The sequence below is a fragment of the Polistes canadensis genome, unplaced genomic scaffold, assembly GCF_001313835.1.
Source record: "Polistes canadensis isolate GaletaPanama2010 unplaced genomic scaffold, ASM131383v1 scaffold_363, whole genome shotgun sequence".
Classification (NCBI taxonomy): Eukaryota; Metazoa; Arthropoda; class Insecta; order Hymenoptera; family Vespidae; genus Polistes; species Polistes canadensis.
This window is the reverse complement of record NW_014569910.1, coordinates 1-26271: the sequence shown is the minus strand read 5'-3', so window position 1 is coordinate 26271 and position 26271 is coordinate 1. Positions and strand designations below refer to the sequence as shown.

General features: G+C 38.9%; 1 protein-coding gene across 5 annotated transcripts; it reads right to left on the bottom strand.

The window, feature by feature from the left end:
• Positions 1 to 43: 43 nt before the first annotated feature.
• On the bottom strand, positions 44 to 23661 carry LOC106791980 (aryl hydrocarbon receptor nuclear translocator homolog). Of its 5 annotated transcripts, XM_014758055.1 has the most exons (13): positions 23448 to 23661; positions 22362 to 22410; positions 9960 to 10040; positions 6366 to 6526; positions 3785 to 4102; positions 3513 to 3716; positions 2776 to 2967; positions 2536 to 2694; positions 2307 to 2457; positions 2069 to 2226; positions 1798 to 1982; positions 1523 to 1664; positions 44 to 1448 (listed from the first exon to the last, which is right to left on the bottom strand). In XM_014758055.1, the coding sequence occupies exons 1-13, from the start codon at positions 23485 to 23487 to the stop codon at positions 1228 to 1230; spliced, it is 2061 nt and encodes a 686-aa protein (XP_014613541.1). In that variant the 5' UTR covers positions 23488 to 23661; the 3' UTR covers positions 44 to 1227. The 5 variants fall into 5 exon arrangements, with proteins under 5 accessions (XP_014613541.1, XP_014613538.1, XP_014613537.1 ...); XM_014758052.1 differs by lacking the exons at positions 22362 to 22410; positions 23448 to 23661 and adding an exon at positions 19171 to 20758 and having other exon boundaries at positions 2069 to 2208; XM_014758051.1 differs by lacking the exons at positions 22362 to 22410; positions 23448 to 23661 and adding an exon at positions 19171 to 20753 and having other exon boundaries at positions 6366 to 6523.
• Positions 23662 to 26271: the final 2610 nt, after the last annotated feature.

The following is a 26271-nucleotide window of genomic DNA, read 5'->3' as shown; positions in this document are numbered from 1 at the left end:
ATGTACAAATGCACTGAGTCACACGTGGTTACTTATAAATGCAATTATTTATATGTATAACATTATCTATATTTTTCTTTAAGAGTATCTAAAAATGGTGTTTTGCACAGAGAAGCAAAGTGGGTTACATAATTTTGTACATTGTCAAGTTTGAACAATTTCCGTCAAATGTTGATTTATGATTGCACGGTTTATAATTACAAAGATCTAAATTAAAAATAATTAAGCTAACCTTATATGTCTAACGATAAGCTGGTATTAAAATGATCATGCTTTGTATAGATTCGATTGATTAATTTGAAAAATATTCCTTTTTAATAATCAAGTAACACATTATCTAATTCATATCTTAAAAAGAATTTGTTATGTATACAAAATGAAGTATGAAATATTCTAATGAATAAAAAGATCATATTACACTACTTCTTTGAACAAGGACAAATAAAGTTTAAGACATTGGTGATTTCAGAAGATTGCAATCGTTACTTATCATACCACACGTATTTATATATGCCATGTAAAGCAGGCTTCTATCTTCTGAACACGTTGCAATGTCTACTATAAGCTTCAAAATAATAAACTACTTTGAAAGAGAAAGAGAGAGAGAGAGAGACACACAAATTGAATCAATAAAACACAAAGTTTGTCATTCCTTTGCAAATTATTAAATCATATTGACTATAAAATAATGTGGGGATTTTCGCACTCTTGCGAAACGCATTATCTAAAATAATCGAATTCATAATTACATTAAAGAAGAATAAAATATTTAAATATCTTCATATAATTACCTTCGTGTTAATAATTATTAACTTTGCTTTTTTATTCTTTTTTGTAATTTATCTGTTAAAATATCTGTTAAAAACACATAATAGGAGCAAGCATTCTCTAATGGCACTTTAGCTAAATAATAATATCCACTGATCTTAATAAGAATGCATTGTAAAATTCATATAATTTTGAGAGCATAATTCAAAAAAGTCCTTGGAAGAACGTAATATCTGAAATGCATGCGGAAAGAAATAATCGATTAGTACCTAATCATTACGCTAATCCAATCTGATGATAACATAATGTTTATAGAGCATATAGAGAAGGTGCTAATCATAAACTTTGCACAAGTCGAAATAATTAAATAAGAGAATGTGGATTAAGATGCTTAGAATAATCCAAAAAATGATAAGAACTTTAAGATGTAAGAGTGTCGGCAATTTTTGTCGTTGGTCGCTACTCAAATGTGGTAGTAAACATATTTAACTCTTCAAATCCGGAAGCGCCACCTTGGTCTTGTAACATTTGTAACATATCTGAGAGCTCTTGAGGTTGAGTGCCAGGACCACCAGCCTGCGTAGGATGAGGTGGCTGCGATTGGCCAGTAACTTGTGGATTTGATTGTGCAGCATCTTGTTGTGGCGTTTGGTGTTGCTGTCCTTGCCATCCCCACATACCTATATAAATAATATATTATTAAAATAAATGTAAAAATCGTCAATAAAAATATTTCGAAAGATGAATTTTCTACCCGGATTATTAGGCACTGTCGTGACTGCGTGATATTGCGTAGCTGGCGTTCTTGCACCGCTACTCAATTGCGTATAGGTCGGTCCACTCGGTGACCTAGACGGACTTAATTGACTGTATTGATATCCTTCTGTTACAGGTTGCTGCAACATATATCATTTATTTTATTTTTTAATAAAACTTCTTCAATAAATATATATATATATATACCATTTATCGTACCATTATTCGTTAATACGACAAGTTTCATTATTTATGCATCGTTATAAAAATTACCTGACGACCAATTGCCCATGCTTGTTGTACAGGAGTCGGAGATGTATTTGCAGGTTTTTGAATTCTACTTAATACAGAAGAAGTTGTACTTTGTTGACCAGGTGAACCGTAAGCTATAGGTGACTGCGTAGTCTCGTACCCTTGATAAACATTTTGTGTACTGGACGGCCTAGGTTGCTGTGGACCTACGATAGTCGTGTTGCATTTAAAATCATGAACTTTTAAAATGATATTCGTATTTCATAAAAAATATATACGAATTCTGTCTCACCAGCTGCGGCGACAGCCGCTGGATGTTGCATCATGTGATGCGCTGGATATATAGGATCCCTGGTGGGATGTCTCTGAAGAGAGTAATCTAGACCAGGTTGTCCATAAGCAGGTACAGCTTCGCTTTCCGTTTGCCCATCACTACCGGAATGGAATGACCTTTAATTATTGAATATCGTTAAAAGTATGCTCGTTAAATATGCTTTGTGAAAATTGTAATATTGTAAAAAGAGTCTTACTTCGCATGGGAGTTTGTGCAAACGATGTACTCCACGTCGTCGCTAAACGGATTTAAAAAGGCAAAAGCCGATGTCCTCAACCATACCCAATCACGATTTTTAGCTCGAAATCTATACATCACAGAAACCACTTGTCCTTTCAGCTTCAAAACTAAATAAAAAACGATTGTAGAGTGTTCAGAAGTATATAATCACGTAGATGATAGAAAGTTGAAAGATTTGGCGTTACCTTGTTCGAAGCTTTCACGCATATGGGTTTCATCCTCCGGATGAAAGAATTGGTAGCATTTATGCCCTAAAAGTTCCGAAGGTGTATACCCTAATATTCCACCGACTCTTTGGTCCACGAAGGTAAACGTACCTTCCGAAGAGTGACGTGAAATAAATTCTGAAATATATAATTTACGTTTAAAAAAAAGGGAAAAGAAAAAAGGTAGATAAAAGAAAGAAAGGAAAGAAATGTTCTTACCGCTATTGCTATTGGAACCCGCTAAATCATTAGTATTTGGTGTACTAGTGACCTGTAATCGGCCAATGGCTACAAGGCAGCAATGCGTAGATGAACTTTCGTCGGTAACTACACCGTCGGGTCCAGTTTGAACGCCTCCAGGCCCCCTGTCACCTAGGCCCACACCTGGTACACATGGGGTAACAAAATCACCTACAGCGTAAAACCGTGAATCAATGAAAGATTCTTCTCTGATCGGTAACATAGAGATGTTACACAAATCTTAATAGGGAGCTCTAACAAGCATCGGATCGCATTAGCAAAGTACGAAGGAACGAAAGTATGGTATGTATGTATTCCATTGAATTCCAAGGAATATGAAATGAACGAATAGAAAATTTCACTTCATTTCGCATAGTTAGAAGAGAGAGGAGGGAGAGGGCTGTTTGTTATTTTCCTTCGTTCGAAATATCTTTGGGTGAAAATAATTGTGTGCTTATTCCGAGGGCCGAGGAGGAATCGACGTTCTCTCGGTTTATGTCCTTTCCGTGCGATCGCCGAGAGATGCTTAATTTATAGGAGGTATGTACAACATACGTCCTCGGTATCGGCGTATTCTACGAATCGTAGGTTCGTTCATATTCTCCGAGCACAACGCGTCTCCCTCGCTTTAAAATAGAAAGTTGGCGCTACGTCGCGTTGTCGCGACCGTTATGTTGTGTCGAGGATTACGATGAAATATTGGAAGTCAAACTTACCGGTGGGAGGCCAATTTTTGATGTATCCTGTACAATGAACAACGGCGTAACTTTGCCCATCCCTGGCGGGCGGACCTAAAGAATTTCTTTGCTTTATACGATGAAGACCGTGAGCGGCCGCCATGTCACCCGTCGTCTGTAAATTCCCTACTTTCATTCGACAGATGAACCCTCTTCTCGAGCCCATGCACAATCTCATGGACGCTGTAATATATTATAATTAGATGATTTATGTCTTAGAACTAGACGATTATCCGACAGCATTAACTTACATTGACCTTCTCTCTTGACCGTCCCGGTCTTGAGATCTAATACTCTTCCACCTTGCTGAGGTTCAGCAGCGCTGAGTTGTTCCCGTACTTTTTCGGTATCATCCGGATGTATTTGAGAGTAAAGACTCGTCCCGTACCAATCGCTCTGCGTGTAATTCAAAACAGGCGCGACCGAATCGGAAACGTAGATGATCCTACCACTGTCGCAACTCACTACGAAAAGGAATCCATCGGCGGCTTCTAGGATCAGATGTTTCAGCTCTTGGTCCGTTAAAAAGGATGGTTTGTACGCGTTGTCGGTCGCTGTGTTTCCGGTCCCTGAGACAAGAGACAACTTTCAATTACATTGTTTTTTAACCAAGAGAGCGACGATTGATCGTAGAAAAGGAAAGGCCAAAGAAACCACCTACTTTGGTGATTTTTCAAAAATAGGATGAAGGAAAGAAGAATCTTGGGTGATCGGTTTAGGTGCGATAACCCGGTCGGACGGTAAGTTCGCCGGGAGGCTTCCAAGTACGCGAGAAGACAAGGAGAAAGAGAGAGAAAAGACGACGGTGGTACCAAAAACGAGGACGGGGCACCTCGCCAGCGCGGAGGTAACTATCGAGGTGCAAGATCGGAATTGCAAAGCGGATGGGATCCAAAGAGGCGGGGGAGAGGCGGGGGAGAGAGAGCCTCGCGATGCGATCTTTACCCCGATATACGGAGAAATTCCGGGAAGAGATACTTTAACGACTTCCAAACAAGATCTATGGAAGACCCCCGGTGACCTTCGTTACCATTAGTTTCCACGTGGCGAGCGTCGAGACGCCTTTGGCTCTTCCACGGAGATTCTACCGGCTTCTTCTTCTTCTTCTTCCTTTGCATCGGATCATCTCTTCCCAACTTATCTTTCTTTTTATTTTTCCTCTACAAAAATTCAACCCTAAGGGTTTCTTTACCACGCGTTTCTCTCTCTCTTTCTCTGTCTGTAATGAATATATATATCTGCTATCAACGAATTCGCGGGCAAGAATTTGTTGGGGACTTGTTGTTCGATAAAAGCGGGTGGGCTAGATGATATCTCATTGATGTGAAAAAACGATAGGAAGGAGGTGGAGGAGGAGGAGCTGGTAGGTTGGATCGAAACGAATCGATGTAGTCGTTGGAGAATTGTTCGCGCGCGAGCTTTCGAACGGTTCTTTCACCGTCGTGGTCGTCGTCGTCGACGTCGATAGACTTTTATCGCTGCACGGCTCGTTAACAATCCGCAACCGGTGACGTAGACAGAGAGAGAGAGAGGGGAAGAGAGAGAAAGAGAAGGCTCGAAAGCGTCTCCTCTTCGACTTTCGTAAATATCTATGTACCAAGTGCATCGTGCATCGAACGAAGTTATAAGAGGAAGAGGGAAAGAGTGGAGAGGCTCGTGGAAGACGGCGTAAACGACCGTCGACACATCCCGGAGGCGATAGCCCCCCTCCCCTTTCCCCTTTTTCTCTCTCTCTCTCTCTCTCTCTCTCTCTTTTTCACTTCTTCGGATGGCCAGGTAAAGAGAGAAAGAAGGAAAAAGATGGTGAAGAAAAGAAGAGAGAGAGAGAGGTCCTTCTCCCTTTCCACCCCTCTACCCCTCTCTCCTTCTCCTCTTCCTCCTCACCTTCTTTTTCTCTCAGCGTTAAGCAATTTGTATTCAGCGGTTCTCTTGTCGGGAAAGAGGAGAAGTGGCTATAAACAATGCGACGCACCACCAATACTTAGGTGGAATCACGGCACGCACACACCACGCCTATGCGTGTCCGAAGGTAAAGGGACAGCCGACGATGGAGCAACTCCACCCATTCTTACACCGGAAGCATATATCGCGCTTTCTGCATTCGATATGACCGTAGTACGACGACCACCAAACCATCCGTGGGTTACGCTCGTTCCGGTACTACCTCCGAGAGAAATAGAAAAAAAAAGCAGCTTCGAATTAAACCCTTCCTTACTTTTTTCCGAATCATCCTCCAATCTACGCGAGTAGATTAGAGTGGTATACTTTGTAAATACTTTATTTCTCCTTGTTGTTTTTTTTCTTTTTTAGATTATTTTCTTTCTCTCTCGGATAAAATTTCGATTACATCATTGCCTTCGGGGGTGCGGGCGACGGAAGAGAATTTTCGTATTATATACTCCGTTAAAGTTTGTCATCTATAATGAACCGGATAAAGATCTGGATTAAATTTCTAATGGCAATAATTTTCGCTTGGAAATCGGTTATCAACTGGAAGAGTTCGATAAGGAACAAAGTACCAATTTACTTAGAATTAGTTCTTAACGCGGAACGTGACGATTAAGTTACCCCTGATGTTTGAATTTATTCGGCACGGTCAAGGAAATAACTCTTTCGGCAAGACGATCTTTAATTTCTTTTTTCAACGAGCGTCGATTAAATTACACGAATGCAACTTTGCTCGATAGGAACTCTCCCTTCTTTTTTTATCCGAATGGTCGTAGACTTTTACAAAGGACTCTTCTTCGATTACAAATCTCTCCGTGGTTAATTTCCAATGACACTTTTTTACGCTAGGACGAAGGAAAAAAAATAAAATACTAATAGCTTTACCTCTGAGAGCTTTCATGTGTGCCACTGCCATCCTCAGTATCGTGAGTTTGTCCGGTTTCCTCGCAAGGGCCGAACAGGTTGGTACCATGTCCGAGAGTTCGGTGATGTAGGCGGTCATCTTGTTCCGCCGCCGCCTTTCTATTTCGCAATGATTCTCCCTGCAGTAAGTTGCAAGAAAAAACCAAGGTAATTGCATAGTTCGAAGAAATATTCGAGATATTTAGGGAAAATGTTAACGCGCGCAAACGGGGAACGGAACGCAATCTATGTTTCCGGAATGATCATGTATAGTACGTGCGTCCGAGATCGATTGGACTAATAAATTCTCGTGGTCCGATTATACTACACGTAGTTACGAAAGCATTCGGGTTTGACGAGATTCTCTCCAGTTGTCACGACGAAGGGACGGTAGAAACTACGAATCAAATTCAATTGATTGTTCTTAGTAAGTAACGCGTGTCGTAGAGATTTTTCCAACGTGAAATCTAATAAATATATTATAATTAGACCCCAACTGACTTCGCGATTATCCCGTTGTACTTTATTTAATACGGCAATATTTCAAAGGGATTGAATTTTCTGGCACGACGAGGAAAATGAACAAGGATTCGCGTTCGAGTCGATCTTAAAGGGATATTGTCGTGGGTTCGTCTTTTTTCAGTGAACGGAGAAGAATATAAATGAAAAGAATGGGGATAAGGATCTAGGAGAAAGAACATCCGGGAGGTTGAAAGACACATAGCGCGAGTATGGGCCACCACCACCACCACCACCACTAGGATGGGCGAATACTTGCAAGAGAAAATCTTTCAGGAGAATCCGTAACGTCTCGTTGGTCGAAACCTTTCTTCGATTTCATTCTCTCTGTTCTTTCACGGACATAAGAATAAATATCTATCTATCTATCTCTTTCTCTCTAGAAGAGGGCAACGCTATTTAAAAGAGGCCAGGCCGCTTAAAGCGCAAGTATAAAGCAGGCTACGTACTACGGTTCCAGCAACGCGATGGAGGTTGCGAGGTATGGAAGAAGGGCGAAAGGGACGCGCTGGAGGAGGGCTCGGAGGAGGGCTCGGAGGAGGGATCGGAGGAGGGATCGGAAGAGGACGAGGAACTCCTGGGTCAGGGGTCAGACGCTCCGAAGTTGCTCGCTCGCTTCTAAGGTCCGGGCAAGCGGATTGACTATACGGGGTGTACCGATAATCGCGCGAGCACCAAACGATACCGTGCGAATGCCGTCTTGTCCGAGATTCTTATCTACCTCTTTCGGTACAAGTTTATCCTTCTTTTTTGGTCCTCTCCCGACGACACTATTCTTTTTTATTTCTCTTTATTTTCCTTATCTTCCCCCTACAACAACGGTGGCTAAGGCTCAACGTTTGCGATCTTATCGCTCCTACTTCGAAATAACACTGTTATTCGTTATTCTAATCTCGCGAATTCGACAATCTCGCAACTTAACGAAACACGAACGACGTCAAAATGAAAATATCGTCTATCGGTTAGTTAAGTTTCGTCCGTTAATATATATCCGGTCTTCCAGCTTCTCGATTACTGCCCCAAAGGCACTAAATATGTTGCAAAGTTAAATTTATGGCGCACCACGCTGCCGTCTCACGCGCGATTATAACATCTTCGTTTGAAAATGATTTAAACGACAACGATCGGAGTAGTATCCGTTCATCGTCGAATACCATTCCCTGTTTATTCTCTTCCTTCTTCGTTGTCGTCATCGTCGTCGTTATTCCTGCACCGGCACCGGCATCATCTTCTTCTTTTTCTTCTTCTTTTTCTTCTTCTTCATTCCTCTCTTTTTCTCGATAAATATGCACCGAGTTGTAATAACGCGTATTACCCGCACTAAAATTGTGAGAGAGTCTATCGAATAGATATTTCTTCCTTTCCTTTCCTTATAACTTTACTTTAGGTGAACGAAAGAGAACGACAGAGTTATTCCGCGGTTTTATAGCGAGGTTCGTAATCGCGCGCCACCGAAAATGCAGGCTTTCTGTATTAATGCCGAGGTCGAGAAGAAAATACGACCGTGGGCCCTCTCCTCGGTTGGGAGAAGTATCAAAGAAGAAGAAGAAGAAGAAGAAGAAGAAGAAGAAGAAGAAGAAAAAGAAGAAGAAGAGGAGGAGAAGGAGGAGGGTTTGCTTGCGGCGGGAGGCAGTAATTGCGTTATTAACTTAAAAGTGAGGTTCTTGAACGCGGCTGCTCGCTTGCTTGCAAAGCGCGACATCAGAATCGGTTGCGGACCGCTCGAGTCATGATGCCTTTTCCATCCTCTTTTCGACAACACGATGTATGCGTGCTTATTCTTGGGTATCTGCAAAATGACAGTAGAGATTGCTTGCGGAGAACGACTCCACCCAGTCGCACGCGATCGAACACACACAACAAGAGAAAACTTCTGGAATAATATATTCTTTATTTCTCTCTCTCTCTTTCTCTCTCTCTCTTTCCTTTTGAGTAAATTTAACGACAAAGAAAAGTTTTAATATCATCGAGATAGATAGATAGCAACTAAGTAGAATCCAGGGTGGCCGAAGTTTAAGGACGAGGACGGTACGCGCGTCCTTTATGTTCGGAACCTTATGTTCCCACGCTGGAGCAGCCTCGAGGGCTTCCCATTCCGCTATCGGTTCGCATTGGTAGGTATCATGTAGGTATGTATGTATCTTGATACTTGAAGAGGCATGTACAGGGTGTACCGGTAGAACATATTGGGACCACGATTTCGTGAGACGAATTAACAATGTCGGCAAGGAAAGATACCAAAAAGGTGTTCACGCTTACTCTTCTCGCGATCTGTCTTTACTCGTCAAGACAAACCTAACGAGATTCGAATTATGCGTAAATTACCGTTGTCCAATCGATAAATGTTCACGAAACAAACAGCGTTCATTTATTTACGCGATCATTCATTAACAATTTTAATAATGTTTGTAATATCAAACATATATAATTAATAAACAATTAATTTAGATAGTAAATAAAATTGATGGAAAATAAATCTCTGGCGGTCGTTTATTTGTGAAAAATTCATTTTTGATTTAATAACAAAGTAATAAAAAACGGTGAGGGAAAGAGAACTCAATTTAATGAATAAACGAATGAACGATAATAATTAATGATTAGTAATTATAAATGATTAATGTCAAATCATTGGAAAATTAATTAGATTAATATTTTTACGAGGCACGCGTCGAATCCGACTTGTTTACCATAGAATTGCCGAGTTATAACTGTCTCGATTGTTTCAATTTATGGGGATTATTATTAGAAAAAATAAGTAAACATAGGTATAGAAAAACGTAGATAAATATAATTTGATCCTAAAAAGTTCGGTAACCGTTTCCGAGATTTGTTTTTTCTTTCTCCATACGATTGATCATAAAGTTTTTAACAAAATTGATTACTTAATAATTACCAGTAATTTGATTAATATTTAATATTAAAATTGTTTGCAGAAATAGTTGGACAACGCTAACGTAGAAAATATTATAACTTTCCCGTTTCGAGTAAGAATCTCTGGCACGAAGGGCCAACTACGTTTTAACGAGTCTATCGAATCTTCTCGAGCCTGAGACTCACCTCGCAAACCTCTCCTTGTCCTGCACATTATCATCTTCCAGCCTTCTATATTTACATCCACTGGTGTCATCCTCGTCCGACCTGAAACACCAATAGAAGAAAATAATTTATTACATTTGTCTCGAACCACCATGATTACCGATCAAATTCTTTTTATGCACTCCTTTTTTCCCCTTTTTAATCTTCTTCTTTTTCGAAAGAATACGAATCGAGCCGATGGTGGGCGTAAGCGTGTGTGTAGAACTCGACCCCGTAGAAATATTATTAGAAATTCAAACGCACAAACGAACGCAAGGATAATAAAAGGAAAAAAAAAAAAAAAAAAAAAAGACACGGGAAAACATTTTAACAAGATATACGTATGCGCGGACATGGACGAATTTAATTCTCGATACGCGAGTCGCGAGCGTATATACTTCTTATTTTATCTCTCTCTGTGCGTGTGCGTGTATGCGTTTGCGTGCGCGTGCGTACGAACGTTGCGTACGTCCGTCAAGATGCGTGGTTGTTGAGCGATAAATTATTATACCGTTCGACGAGAGAAGGCGAAGGAGAAAAGCAAGGAGTTCGCAAAAAAGGAACGAATAGTCGTGCGAATAGATATCGCGTCATCGACGCGCAAAACTATAATAGCTTCCGGATTACCAAACGCGAATTGGCCGATCCAAAATTGGCCTTCTGCTCTACTCCACCAAATCTAGATCACCTAACAGTAATCGTTCTTCGATCGAAATTCGACGCGTGCAGATCATCGAATTCTATTCTACGCAAGATCCTCGACAACAAATTAGCCATTAATTAATCATTAATAACCAACGAAACCATACAGAAATAAGTTTACGATGATGACGGAAGGAAGCGTATATAAAGATTGTTCTTCGTATCTATGAAGAGTTATTCATTTATTTACCTTTTCCACATCTCTCTCTCTCTCTCTCTCTATCTTTCTCTCGACATATCGAGTCGTAATCGAAATAAACGCGAGAAGAATTGGAGCGAAATAATTCGGTTCGTCCCACTTTTTCCTTCCTTCCTTTCTTCCTTCTTTCCACCATGCGACGACGACATCGGCGATTCGATAGCGATGTTCTAGCTAAAGTCAAGATTCAAGACCTCATTACCGCTTAGGTACCAGGAAGAATATGGCAAAGCCCGCGTAAGGGTCGTTCGTTACAATACAGGAAAAGATATCAGGAAAGCTAGGGGTGAGGTGGGAAAGAGGGTGATGGACTCGGAGCGCAAAAGAGGCCACCGTAAATCCGTCACCGCCGTCTCATTATCGGTATCGAAGCTCGTGTTCTTTCTACCGACGCTAGTATTAACCGCTCGCTAGAAAATTATGCTCTCGTTCGCGAGCTCGAGAGAAAGAGAGAGAAAGATAGCTCATAGAAATCCGGTCGATCGTCAGTCTATTGCACCGGTGCGCGCGGGTGATCTACGGTTCTGACCCTGAGCGAAAAACCAAGATATCCCCTTCCCAACTTTTATTTTTCCTCCCACCAACCTACTACACTCGCCATCGTACTCCTTCTACTCTCGGTGTGGTGAACGCGCCATGCGGTACCTCCCTCTCTTCACCTTTCTCATACCGAGGAGAACTCCGGAGGACCCGGTAGAAGAGAAAAGTGGGGGTGGTGTAGGGCCCGCACCGAGTGTATCCGGGTACCTCCGTACCCGCCAGCCCTCCCTTCGCTCTTCTCCTCCTCCTCCTACTCCTCCTCCTCCTCCTCATCTTCTACCATCTTCTTCTTCTTCTTCGTCATCGTCGTCGTCGTCGTCGTCTCTAGAGCCCTCCAACATATATAGTACCCCCCTCCTCCTCTTTCTCTTGGAGCACCATAGTCCCTTAGGAGAGGGAGAGAAGATGTACCCAGAGACTTATGGAGTACATAATGATGCGCCCCGCGGTATTATGTCGACTTAACGGATACGTATGAATCTTTTTTTACGAATCTTTCGTGAGAAAGAAGACGACGATACCACGTTGAGGTTTCTTTCGTCCATGGCACGTTGTCGTTGTCGTCGTCGTCGGTCGATCGAACAACAGAATGGATGAAATGTTCCCTAGAGTTATGACACTTTCTTCTCTCGTTAGCCCTGGCATTTATATCTTACTACCCGATTCAACAACGTGGCATTACAATCCGCGCCTTCGAATCTAAGAGAAAGTTTAAATCTTCGAAGCAGGTTCAACGCGGTGCTCCAATTGCTGCACCTTCCAGAAGGTTTTTTAGAAACTACCCGTGTAACCGAGAGGAACATGGAAGGCAAACGTTCTAAAATCATTTTATTCGCGGCACCTCTCCAGAACCTCCCACCCTCCTTCATCTTCTTCCCTCATCTTACTTTCTTACAACTTGGTATTTATAACTTGGTAAAATATTCCTTAGATCTATCTTGATATAACGAAAATCGCAAACGCGTACCTTATCCGGATTTTTAGATAATAAATCATATGGCGAATACAAAAACCGGCTTCATATCACGTACGTGCGGAGTTATATGATGGCCCGTGTGTCGTTATGCGAGACGTTTTTGCATCGCGTATGCATCGTCCGACGGAAAGAAGATCCCCCTATGCTAGCTAAAGCTTAGATCGAGAACGAAATTCTAACGATCAAATATCAATGCTACCAGTTCTCTTTGAATAATCAAACATTTATACCTTTCCTAACGAAATATTACTTTATACTAAGGAAAAATATCAATTATCGTTTATCATTTACCAATTACTCAACGTAACCTTTGGAGAACAGATTTTATCTTAGCGAACACGCTGCTTTAACGTCGTAAACTCTATGCAAAGTGTAGAAAAATTTCATTGGAAAAAGGAAGAGACGAATGCAACAACTGACAAGCTTAAAATACGAGAATATTGACCCTGCACGACACTAAATCAGCGATCGCAATAAACCATGACGTCGATGGCCTATTACAAGAGACTCGAAGAACGAGTTCATAGCATCGACTGGTAGCATTGATTTACAATTGGACTACGTAACGACCGAAACGAATTTGGTAGCGTATCGAATGGAACGAATGACTAACAGTTGTTCATTTACGATCGACGAACAAGCTTGCGACCATGAAAAAAACATTTTTCCACAAAAAAATCCAACGGATCCTTCTTAAAATGGAACAATTTGGAGGAAAATTAATCTTCCTCGTCGGTTGTCAGCGCTGTTGTTCCATTTCTCCCTCTTTCGACTCCTTCTTTCACGACGTATTGGAACAAAAGTCGTGGGAACTGAGCATTAAAGATCTTTATCTAACGTGCGTCTAATGTAAGCCGACTCTTTCATTGTAACAACTCGAAGGAGGAGGAGGTTAAAGGCACGTACATAAGTACTTACGAAACGAAGAGTTAAACGATCGCTTTTTCGTATGTGTTCTTTCGACGAGCAGATTCGGAATGTCGGCATAGCATGGTTGGTCCGCGATACCGTAGCATGGTGGGCGGTAACGCTGATCTCACACGAGACAAACGTACGCTTTTACCGTCGGTAATTAGGGCTTTTAATTATCTCTTAAGGCTTACGCCATTCGGCGATATGCTCGACGATATGGTGCTCTTGGTGGACGTGGCTCCAAATGACCGACGCGATGGTTTGGCATTAAGAAAGATTAACGACCGCGTTTAAACGGTTCGAACGAAAATATTTCTTGCGCAATTAGTCGATCGCTAAATAATTCCACGTAAGCGTTTGATAAAAAGTGAGTGAAAGAGAGAGAGAGAGAGAGAGAGAGAGAGAGAGAGAGAGAGAGAGAGAGACAGAGACACAGTGACATCCAAGAATTTTCAAAATACGAGGGAGAGAGAATACCACGTGATGTGGCACGCCGTGTCCAAGTTACGGTGGCGCCTTTTTGCATTTTTCCGTTGGACTCTAGAGTCACGACTTGACCCCTCTCTCTTTCTCTCTATTCCTTCTTCTCTTCCTCTTTGTAACCGTTGTCCAAGCTCGTCCTCGTACATTTACGTTCGCCATTCCTTTACGTCCACGTGTGTTACATCTACCAACTACTATTCTTCCTGTAGTCTTTTAAGACACTTCCACGTACATACGCTTATGCACCATACATACGAGTTTGTCCCCTGTTGCCTGCCTTTCGAGAACAGGAGAACGAGCATCTACCTACCCGGTGTATCTACGAAATGCGCGGTATTTTTCCGAAAGCTGTTTCTCTTAAACGCGGAATCTCATCGATTTCTTACTATAAGAGGATAATTGAAACGTTCCAATCGGAGCAATGCGCAAGAAACACCGATGCTATACTGCATTTCCGTATCGAATCACGCGATACAAGTGTTTACTCGCTTTAATTGCCCGCTTAAGCATTCTTATTCAAGGAGAAATGGAAAAATGCGATTATCAAGTTTTACAACTCGAGAAGTCGAATTTTAATTTGTTTCTTATCGAGGACTTACAACGACGACGCGTTACGACGACAATAACAAGCGTCCTTGAGCGTCCAGTTATTTCAAGTAGCATTTAACTATATAATTATGCAACGAATCATCGTATTTTAGCGGAGCTTCGTCGTCCGTTGAAGCGACGACGACGGCGACGGCGCCGCCAATTGTTAATCTAACGTCTAAACACGATGACGATGATTCTTCCCAGTTTTCTTCTTTGCTTTTCTTTTCATCTGCAGGGGGGATTTTACGATAATGCTCGAACCATACAGTGTCGCATATTAAAGTAAGATCAGAGCGCGAGGATTGGCGGCTTATAGAAGGGGCGGTCCATCTTTCCCCGCACGACTCGCGCCAAAGAACTTTTTATCTCTCTCTCGCTCTCTCTCTCTCTTTTTCTTTCTCCCAGACGATCTTTTATTGGTCACCGCCTCCTCTTCGATCGATCCTCGATCGCATCCTAACAATATTCTAACACTCGCGAATGATCCCTGCAAAGACCGTCTCTAATAAGTTTATTTGATTTCGATATTATCGAGGATAATTGCCATTCTTGCGATAGTTGTTGTCGTTCAAAGTCGAGCCGAGTAGAAAGCCTTAAAGTCGTAATTGATCCCGATAGAAGAGATTCGCAGGAAGAGGAAGAAGAAGAAGAAGAAGAAGAGGAAAGACGCGCGCGCGACCCTAGAACGGAACCAATCGGGAGAACCGACCGTTTTCACGCCTGAGAAAACCTTTATTGTTCAGGGCGTGTAAGTTAGCTTCGAGCGGAAAGTCACGCGACTGAGAATACGAGGAAGAGGAAGCAGCAAGAAATCCATCTAATTACGCTTACAGCCGCACAATCTATGCACCCTCTAACAAGATACCTTTTTCTTGCTCTTCGTTAAGGATATTTTCTACTTTGGCAATCGTTTGAAGAGAACGCAAGAGAGAGAGAGAGAGAGGGGAAGAGAGAGGATGTTCCCAATTAATCCAAAATATTCATTGAAAATCTATCGATTCGTTAGAGAAGAATAAAAAAAAAAAAGGAAAGCATAAATTCTTATTCGGTTTGATATAATCGGCACGCGCGTTATCGCGTTTTATTTATGCTCGCGATGAAAAGTATCGTGGGTAAGCTAAGTATCCGTGTCGCACGCGTACGACTTAAATATGGATTTAATATCAGACGAGTGATACGAGGCGTTACTAATGGAGGATTCATTAAAAGGTAGATAATTCGACGACGCAATTCAAGCCACATATCAAACTAAAAACAGATTTTTCCATTTCGATCCAACCAGTTGAACGACTTCTTCCACCTAAGGAATGCCACTTCTTTTTTTTTTTTTTTCTTTTTAGATAGGCGCACGCGGCCAACGCGATTGCGTGAAATAAATATATGTTTATCAATTAGATTTACATTTTTACAGGTTAATGCACCAGAAATCATCTGTGCTCCATTTAATTAGTTATTATAACATAATTAACGTTTCCTAGTTGGTGTTTAACGCGTTGAAATCCAAAGGCTAACACTCGCGTAGTACTACAGTGCGTATCCCTGCCGATGATAATTGCACCGTATAAGTGTGCCGTGTGGAAATAATGAAAAGAGTAAACAGACGATTTACATAGGACTTCCCGAAGAGAATATAAAAAGAGATATCGCGAACGCAATCGCTGCTTAGAAAGAAGGCTACTCTCCGGCTTGGAAATTCTTACTTCGAGCCAGTTGTCACGAACATCGCGCATCAAAAAATATACAAATACAAATAATACAGCCTGTTTTATTCAATGTTCAACATCTATACGTGGACGAAAAAAGAATAAGAAAAGACAATGCAGTTAGGATTTAGAAATATACCCGCGCGAGATTGCATTTGCGGGAAAAAGAAACAAGATCGAGGAAAGTTAGACTTGATTAAATATCAAATTATTTTGAATCTTCGCTTAGAAGAAAATGATAGTCCTTCGTAAGTAGCAAAATCTGCTGGTAAACGTTGAAGAGATCTTGATCGGTTTTCCTCGGTGTAACGATAAGACGGGCAAAGAGAAACTAAAGCAGATAAGGTCCAAGTAATGGAGTGCTTTGGATTTTTGGGTTTTATGAAGCGGATTACATAACAAGATCGCGGTAATCGGCGCGTAAATGCGTGAACGGTCACAAATCTCTGCTACGTGACGAATTCCTCAACGAGTGGGTTTTGTTTCGTGCTCGCACGTTCGGTGCACGTGGTAGAGTGTAGAACGAGCCGCGTAAACTCATCGTATTAGACACCCTGGCTACCCTTAATCTTTCTCCGTGTGTATTTTGCGGCTTGTTAGACGCGATCAGCCGGGAACGAGACCAGACCCAAAGATGCACTTTATATTAAATGTCGACTTTTCGTTCCATCATAATATAACGATTATTTCGTCATTATATTTCATAAGGCTTCATAAGGTTTTTGCGCGATTACTTGGATTTCAAAAATGTACAATTACGTCGATCGATCGCTTTTAAGGTCTTCTTTGGGGAGACTTAACGAGCAGAGTTATAAAAAAAAAACACACACACACACACGCGCGCGCGCGCGCGTTGGTTCGTTATAATTAGACGATAAATGAAATCAGCGATCAGCGAGGCCAATGAAATATTCGCTGATAAATGTAATCTCTCGGGTATTGTACGTGCTCTCGTTTCTTCCTACGTAATACGGTCACTCCCGTCGTACGTACATACATACGTGCATACATACATACGTACTTACATACCGTACCGTACGTAATAATATACGAGCTGTGCCGTCATAACTATTTCTTCGCGCATATATGTATTTTTCTTGTGATCTCAATTTATTATCGTCGCGCGTGACCGCGCACCGCAATTCTGTTGTATGCATTTCACGATAACGTCAACTTTGTACCCGCTTTGTTATATTTTCGAGAAGATTATCGTTATCGTCGTTTCAATGGCTTACGCCAGAGTATCTTTTTCTTCAAGGTCGCCGAGGAAGTTCCTCCTTTTTTTCTTCCTTCTTCCTCCTTCCTCCTTCCTCCTACTCCTTTTTCTTCGTCGTCTTGATCTCCTCTTCAAAGGGAAGTTACATTTTACGCGCGAAGAAAGTGTAAGTATCTTATAATAAAATTGCAATTACATTTCTTGATTATAATTTACTTGCTAATGTAGGTAGAAAAAATGCTGATCTTGCAACAACAAGAAAACCGTATGTTTTTCAAACAGCAATGATTGCACAAGAAAGTTAATAACAATCTCTCGGTCAAATATGGTTTACAGAATTTTGTAAGGTAAAACGTAATCTGAAAATGCAACGTGGAAAATAGCTGCTTCTTTTTTTTTGTTTTTTTGTTTTTTTTGTTGTTGTCTGTTTATTTAACGGTTAATAAATATTCAGTTTATGCAAGGATCGTCAAGCTCGTTATCGATTCACCGTTTTCGTGGTTTTGAGGCGAGCGGTAGGATCGGATTGGCTTGACGAGAATTCGCAGTCTTTTTTACGACAAGCTCGACGATAATAGAGTTATCTAGATTCACGACTGACTCCTGTATTTTTCACGCAGACACGGAACATGTGCGTTCCGAGTATCGTTGATTTTTCTTTGGAATATTTGAATCCTGATAATGTACAACAAGTAAGATAACGTATCTATGAAAATCGAAAGATTTCTTGGAAATTCGGAAATAATCGTTGTCATTGGTCTTCGATATACTAGCATGATGGTACTTGCGACTTGAAAAAGTTAGAATAAATCTGCACGATTTAATCGTAAAAGTGGGGGCTGGCTCGTTTGCAAAATAGATTCATAAAATGATTACTTTTTATTGCATCTTGCGGAATAGGGAATTACGGGTGGTAGATTAAGGTTAAAATACAATCGGCACAAATAAGTTACAATAAGGTGAATCGGCATAAGTAATCTTCGAAACGATCCGCAAATTTCTTCCGCTTGTCGACGGGGTCCGAGCGAAAGGCGAATCCGTAAGTACACCGCAAGCCTCTCAATTTCAATAAGCAATCGTAAGTACTTCGGTCACGACTCTCGATAACTAGATTGTTTCAAGCGAACTCGAGAGTTCTTTCAATGATCTCTATGGGGAATAAATTTTGACGACTCGAATAAATCGTGCCAGTTGACGAAACCTAATCCTTTTAACGTTGCACTTTTCTTGCTTTCATATCAGCTAAATTCCACGCAAAGATCTGAAAACTCTTTTTAACTTTTAAATCGTACTTCGATTTTTTTCTCACGACGGTCGCAAAACGTCTGTTAACCATATAATTACCGAGATACTTCATAATCATCAATATACGTAATTAGTAATACGTAACTCTTGCCATACGTAATTTGTCCCTGTCTCACGTTAATCGTCGCGTTCGTCGTTAACTCTTTAAACGCACGGATCTTCGTAATAAATAATTTTGTACTTAAGGGTAAATTTTCGCGACGTTCATCGATTCAACGTGCATGCCCAGGTTACCAGCGCAAAAACCGCGTGCCGTTTAAAAGTCCCAACCTTTCCCACGATTCTTTGCACGTTCCTATATAGAGGAGAGAGACGGTATCCTTTGGTCAAAAGCTTAAAACCCGGTTTGATATCAAAAGGGCCGACTTTTAACCTACCCCGGGAAAGCGATTTTAGTAGACGGAGGATGTCAGTTTCGTGCTCCGAGGAGCCAGATGATCTTGAGACGATGATCCAGCATGGCTGGAAAGAAGTTTTGCGCGAATACTCGTCTCTCTTCCAAGAGAGAAACGCGATACCCATCTCTCTTCCAAGAGGCAAATAGGATCAAAAAGACGAAGATTTACCTTCGTGTTTTCGACGACTGCTGAGAGTCCGAATGCGTCTGCTGTATGTGATGAGGCGATAGGTTGGGTCCGTAAGACAGAAGCTGACTTCCGCCGGTGGGGCAACCGGCTGGCGGAGGTGGAGGTGGTGGGCCCAATTGGTAACTCACGCCGGAACTCGAGGGAGCGTAGTGGGGCCCGGGTCCCGGGCCCAAACCGACCCCATACCCTGTACCTCCCGTACCACCCCCGTACATACCACTACCACCGGGATATTCTATTTTGACGATCTTTCTTCCACGATTTTTGAACAATTCAGCGAGCCTCCTCCAACGATTCTCCTCAATTCCTTCATTCGTTCATTTTATTTGAATAATCGTATACAAGGAGACATGTTCATCCTTTCTCGAAGCTGATTCTATCGGTTCTTCGCTTAAATCAATACAAATTTCATCAAGTCATAGATTTGCTGTTTGCCACGCACTGGACACCTGTTACACGCTCGAGAAGACACGCGCGTGCGTTCTCTCGATATGCGATATCTACGCGACGGCCGAAGGGTGCTCCTCCGCAGGAAGTCCTAATATCAAACGCCTTTCTCTCTTTATTTTCCGTTCAATTAAACTTTGCGTATTTTACTTCCCTTTGTAAGTCAAACTTAGATTACGGATGATTAATTCATAGAAACATTGCCGGCGGATGACCGGATCTGATTCCAGGATCTTCAAAATCAAAGAATCGAAAGAGGAGCGATCAGGTACTTTTACTTCTATCGTATTATCTACCGACTTTCATTATTGTTCGTTCTAGCTTATAGCACTCATATTATATGCACTCATTTATTTCCTTTTAATTCGATGCTATCGAGTTAACGCTAATTTAAAAAAATGTTCGTCGAGTTGCTGACAATTTCGATCTTGATCTTGAAACGGCTAATCTTTCATCGCTTTCGAAATTGAATATCCATGATTTAATTTTGAACTATGTTTAAAGATATTCCATTGAGAATGATTGCAGGATTCAATGGATGCCAGTTTATATATCCTTTCACCACTTTCTTCTACGACCACTTTGAACAAACTCACGAGAAAAGCTCCCCAAAGAGTAAAAGTGAAAAAAGTAAAAAGAAGTAAGGGGAGAGGGAGGGAGGGAAGGGAGGCGGGAAGGGAGGAAGGAAGGGAGGAAGGAAGGGAGGAAAAAGTTTTCGGTGAGAGAATGTGATCTATTCAGAGGAGGGCGCGAGACGCGCGTCGTTTAAACTTGGCACGAGGCATCTTAAGCTACGACGAATATCACTGCTGCCGAGCACGTTGAAAACGATTTCGTCCGGAGCATTCGGTCGGATATCGATTGCTACGATCGCGATTGGACTAAGGACGACGCGACGTTCATTCGGTCGGGAAGCACGAGAAATCGAGCCGAAGATCGAGCCGAAGATCGAGCCAAAGATCGAGCCAAAGATCGAGCCGGAGATCGACAAGAAGATCGAGGGACGGATGGGTCGTCGACTAGTCACCACCCACAACTCGCCAGTGACTGATTCCACCATAGCCGTATAATGTGCCGCCGTGGTATACCCCGGTAAGGACTATCACTTCTCCCACCAGAGAGCGGAACAGCCACCGTATAAAGCACGACTTTTAACCGGGATGCCTTGCCTTCGTCCCTCCTGGTGGTAGCAACGGAACGAACGCGCCTTCTCTCTCCGCAACGATGACCCCTCCTTACACGCTTCTTTTCTTTTACGTATTCCCCTGACTACCTTTTCTTTTCCTCCTACCTCTGACACAATCCTACGAAATAATCGGCTCGACATTTATACCGCTTTAACGCTCCAAGGAATCTATCAACTATTCTCATAATCGTCCCCCTCGACTCGCGATCCCACTTCTTCCTTCTATATCCGCATCGAATATAAATAAATGATCAGTTTTCAAACACTGAATGTATTTTCTCGGTAAAAAAGATCAAGCGAGTTTAGCACATCGAAACGATTCGGTTTGACGACTTGGGAAAAGTATTTTGAGTTAAGTTTACGAAGCTTACGATAACGAAATGTTTTTTCCACGATGTTGCAATAAAACAATGACGGTGTATAAAGAAATATTACCAACAGGTTCTAAGTATTGTCAGACGACGAATTACTTGCAGCGTAGCAAGCTTCCTTATTTTAGTCGATCGATCTTCCTGGAATGTTCCAAAAAAAAAAAAAAAATAATTTTAATTAATTAAACTTTATTCGAAAAGAGCGCATCTATTCTTTTTACCCCATCGAGAACAGTTTTTTTTTATTCTTATTTTGTCTTTTCGATCGAACATTTAGAAGCGCGAAAAATGTTCTAGCTTGGCCATCTTGTCGGTTGTTGATAGGAAAGATTGATAAAAAATTATAGATCACCATTATCGATCATTATCATTGCACGTTTCGATACGATTACAAAAATACAATCTCTGTATCAATTAAAGATCTGACTGTTCGAAAAATTCATCGTGATGTAGATATTAGAGGTAATTATTGGAATTATCGGATACGTGTACGTAGACATAAAGTATACTCGACTGACATGCCAGCTGATACATTTTAATAGATATTGTATCACTTGGTATTATCATGTGTTTTTCAAACGAATACATCTATTTACATATACATAGAAATGGAGAGAGACTCAATTAAGTTTGCTTACAATATTTTAATAAATAAAATCATTTTCCTAATCAAAAATAATAAATATATAGCATCTCGTCTGAAAACATATCTGCTATGTTTCAATAAAAAACATATTTCTTACGACCTGTTGGTATTATTTTAAAGTAAAAAAACTAATATTTTTTAACCTTTTGAGCACTTTTTAAGGATGGAATATTTTACTCCTAGTGCAAGTTCTTTCATTACTAGTTGATTATACTAGGCATAGCTAATAATAAATTATAATTCTTATTATTCCAGATTAAATAACATAAAAAAGAATTTTTCCAACATAATTTTGGTGTAATCAAAATCCAAACATTTATCATACGCAAATCATATGCAAATCAACATGGCATTCTTCGCATTCATATCGATAAATGCATATGTGCAACCATAGCACTCAAAGGGTTAATAGGTACTGTTATAAGAACTTGAAAGAAAAGTCATATTCTGTAATATGTAATTATTTGAAACCGTGTTCAAAGTATACTGTTTCATGAAAGTTTTCAATATTTTAACTTACCCTATATGAATAGAACCGCGCTTCTGCGCCATTTGACTCTGATCACTCCCTGTAATAATGGAAAATTTCATTAGCTCGCTTATTCAATTAAGTAATAATTATAAGAATTAAGTAATAATGATACTCGCTCATTTAGGACCAACACAAAATATTTAAGTAAATATTTCCTTAAAGATATTTAACTCATATCACTATGCAACTAATTTTACATAATTTATTATATGTGATGTAACAAATGCAAACGAATAGAAATATATAAAGTTTTATATTTTAACACTAAAACTACCGACACTTCACGCATACCTATTTCTACTGCGAACGGTTAAATGACCAGTTTAAAAAAAGAATATATATTCATATAGAATGAAATTTTAGCCAATTGGATAATCAACAATATACCTTCTTTTATTTAGAAATGAATAATGTACATTTTATGCATTTTCACCGAATATATTACAAATTATCACATCTTTACATGTTACAGGACGTGGTCATAAAACCGATCATAGTACATTTAGAGTTAAAGATTTATTCGCATATAGACTAACAATTAGATTTGACAATAAAATTCATCTTTCTATTGATATAAACTGATACGATAAAATGATCAAATCAATGGGAGTTATCAAAGTAAGTATTTTTTAAATATCAATTGATAATATTGTATATTATAAACAATGCAACATTGTATACATCTAATGGTACGTAAAAAGAAGAAATCTCATCGTCTAATGATTACTAACTTTGTTTGTACTATATGCAGAGTATACGTTTTAAGATCATAAATATATAATATTGATATGTTATACGTGTAAAAGAATTTGGACAATCACAGCTATCACGTACAAGAACTACTGTATATTATTCTTAAGGATTAATATAAGCATGCTGTACAAACTATTGGACTCATAATATTTAGTAAAATCAAATGATTATATTTTAAAATGCATTAAAACCAAATAGGGAACGAAAGTAAGCGTAAATAATTTTGGGTAATAGGAATTTCATATATTTCTCATAAAAATAAGTGAAACTATATTAGGGAAAGCATAACGAGCGTCAAAATTAGTAGAAGACGACTTTTACCTGGTATAGAGTGAGCGATCGTGGATACAGTAGTGAACATCCAGTTTGAGTTTATTTCTTACACGGTTTGTACAAAATATTTGGACTATGGCCAATCGTTTAGAGGAATATTACTCAGCTCTTACACTCCACTAATATCAAAACTGGGTGTTTAGAATCAGGAGTCGCGCCATTTTGAAGTTTTATTCGGGAATTTTATTTTTTCTTGGACCTCAGAATACGATTTCAATGAAAGGAAAATGACTTCGCTTAGGGCAGCATCTGGCGGTATATTCCGATAAACATATATTCCCCGCTACAATGAAAGTCCTAGTTCTGTTGATAGAACAGAACTTGATAATAAAAATAACTAAATTCATAAAAATATATTATATGTAATAAAGATAAATAATTAAGTAATGCTGTAAACGACTTATAGACTAAAAATTAATTTACAAATTAGAAATGAAGTATACTTGCCTTGATAGCGCGCGAATAAAAAATAGTGATAGCTGTGATATGATTGGTCGAAAATTATATTGGGTTTACGGTACACATATTCCAAAGATTACAAAAGAACATAGAAGCTCAAAGTTCCCTTTTTTATAGAACCAGATTCATTTAGTTACTACCGGGACCACCAGTGAGCGATAGTAGGTACTTAACGCGATGACAATACTACCAAAGAATACAGTATTCTTTGATAGTATATGATATATTCTTTAATATTATATATAGTATAGTTCTATTGTAATAACATTTTAAATAAATATATTAAATTTAAAAAACACTGTTTACATTAATAATGTATCCAAGCTTAATTCATGATTGATTTTTATGAACAAGATCTCATTTAACAGAATAAATAAAAATCTAATTGAAATTCATTAATCAAAAAAATTTAAACTTTAAATTAATTAAAATATTACAAAAACAAAAAAAAGAAGAATTATTTAAATTTGATAACAAAAAGAAATATTTCCAGTGTGTTTCTTTAAGAAATTATTTTTAATACAATTTTATTTACTGAAGTGTAATTAGTAATATGTAATACACAAGTAGTATAATATTTATTTAAATATAATTAAAAAACAAAAGAGAAAATATTTTTTGGAAACACACTGAAATATACAGCCATTAGCCCGGTAGTACTTTCGTTACATAATTAATTAAATTTGAATAAATCGCAAGTAATACCGACCCAGGTCTCACCACTAGGAGGTTGCTGTTTWCGGAGACCCACGGRCTAAGACTCTACTTCTAACATTTATTTTTCTAAAAAATTCATTTTTCTCATTAATCATTTAGTAGAAAACAATTTTTTCAAAAAATGCAACGCGTAAAACGAGTCATACATTTTTTCTTTCAACTTATTATTCAAATTGAATGAAAAATAATGAACATTGTTTTAAATCGATCCTACCTACCCGATTTACAATCCTAAATTAACGCAAACATGCAAACATGCAAACGCTTTGACGTAGATTCGATTGAAATTTTAAATACAAAATGCAAGTTTTTTTTATTCAACAAACGCAAGAATGTAGACCGTTTTAATTTACATTCGACCGAAACTTATAATGTAACAACACGCAAATTGTTACAATAGGAACGCACGTAATTATATGTACACTTACGTGTGCATTGTATATTATTTTAATAATAATAAGAATTCGTAATGAGATATCAAAAATATACATCATATTATTGAATAGAAATAATTTAACAAGTTCTTGTTGCATTACTCATCTTATTATCATACTTATCGATAACCGATTTTATTTTATCTGATCATCTAATATATAATTCTATCTACGACCAATCCTCTTCAGATGCTATTAACAATATTGCTATCTGTGAACAGAAACAATCTAAAAAAAGATTTATAATTAAACAAGAATCGATGAAAACCAAAAGCCATCAGTGAAAATGTCTTGACAATAAATGCATAATTGATACACTAAATCAAATACCAAAAATTTGTTCACACTCACATACACATACATTCATACATTCATACATTTAGATAGAAAAACCAACACCACGACTACTACGAGAACACAAACTAGAAACAGTGGAATAGAATCTTGCCAATATCAATGAACCTAAAACAAAAATTAATTTTAGATTACTACGTATAACTTATACGTAATTTTTATTAATTTATTTTTATATCCTAAATGATTGCATTATAAACCTTGGGATACTATTGCAGACATTGTTGTAAATATCCATTGATAAAATTGTATTTTGTGATATGAAACCTTAAAGCTTGAAAATACAGTGCTTTCTATAACAAAAAACTAGATAAAAAGGGCATGTGTGGGAAAATGAAATTCGATGTATGATCCACGATCAAAACTTTTCAATTGGATTATTAAGTAAATAATGAAATTTAAAAAAAAAAAACAGTTTAAATGACCAAAAAGTGAACATTACAAAATACCGAATTTTCGATGCATTAGAAAATGTATTTTTTATATTTAAACACAAGTGAATATGAAAAAATGCATGTCTCCGATGCATGCTTTTTTCAATACACAAATATATGAATAGAAAAATGTTTCTATTTCATATAAAAATTATTAAATAATTAATACAATTACAAATACACATAGGAAATTATACAAGACACATTATAAAAAACTTAATCAATTGTGAATATATCACAATATTTAAAAAATTAATTAACGTCGCGTTTAAAGGAAACAAAATGAAAAATATTGCACCTTGCGTCGTATTACAAAATGCATACGCAATTATGCATATCGCCATAACAATAACCATAACGAGATCAAATCTATGTTTGATCGATAGAGTACATAAATCTTTTATTTAATTACAT

What these genes read in the sequence shown, in the direction of transcription:
- LOC106791980 (XM_014758050.1), bottom strand. Translation starts at nt 19,406, where the DNA reads ATGTACGGGGGTGGTACGGGAGGTACAGGGTATGGGGTCGGTTTGGGC. An exon ending in CAAAAATTGGCCTCCCACCG is followed by an intron (nt 2,968 to 3,512) that starts GTAAGTTTGACT and finishes TTTACGCTGTAG; the next exon opens with GTGATTTTGTTACCCCATGT. An exon ending in GGGTTCCAATAGCAATAGCG is followed by an intron (nt 2,695 to 2,775) that starts GTAAGAACATTT and finishes TATATATTTCAG; the next exon opens with AATTTATTTCACGTCACTCT.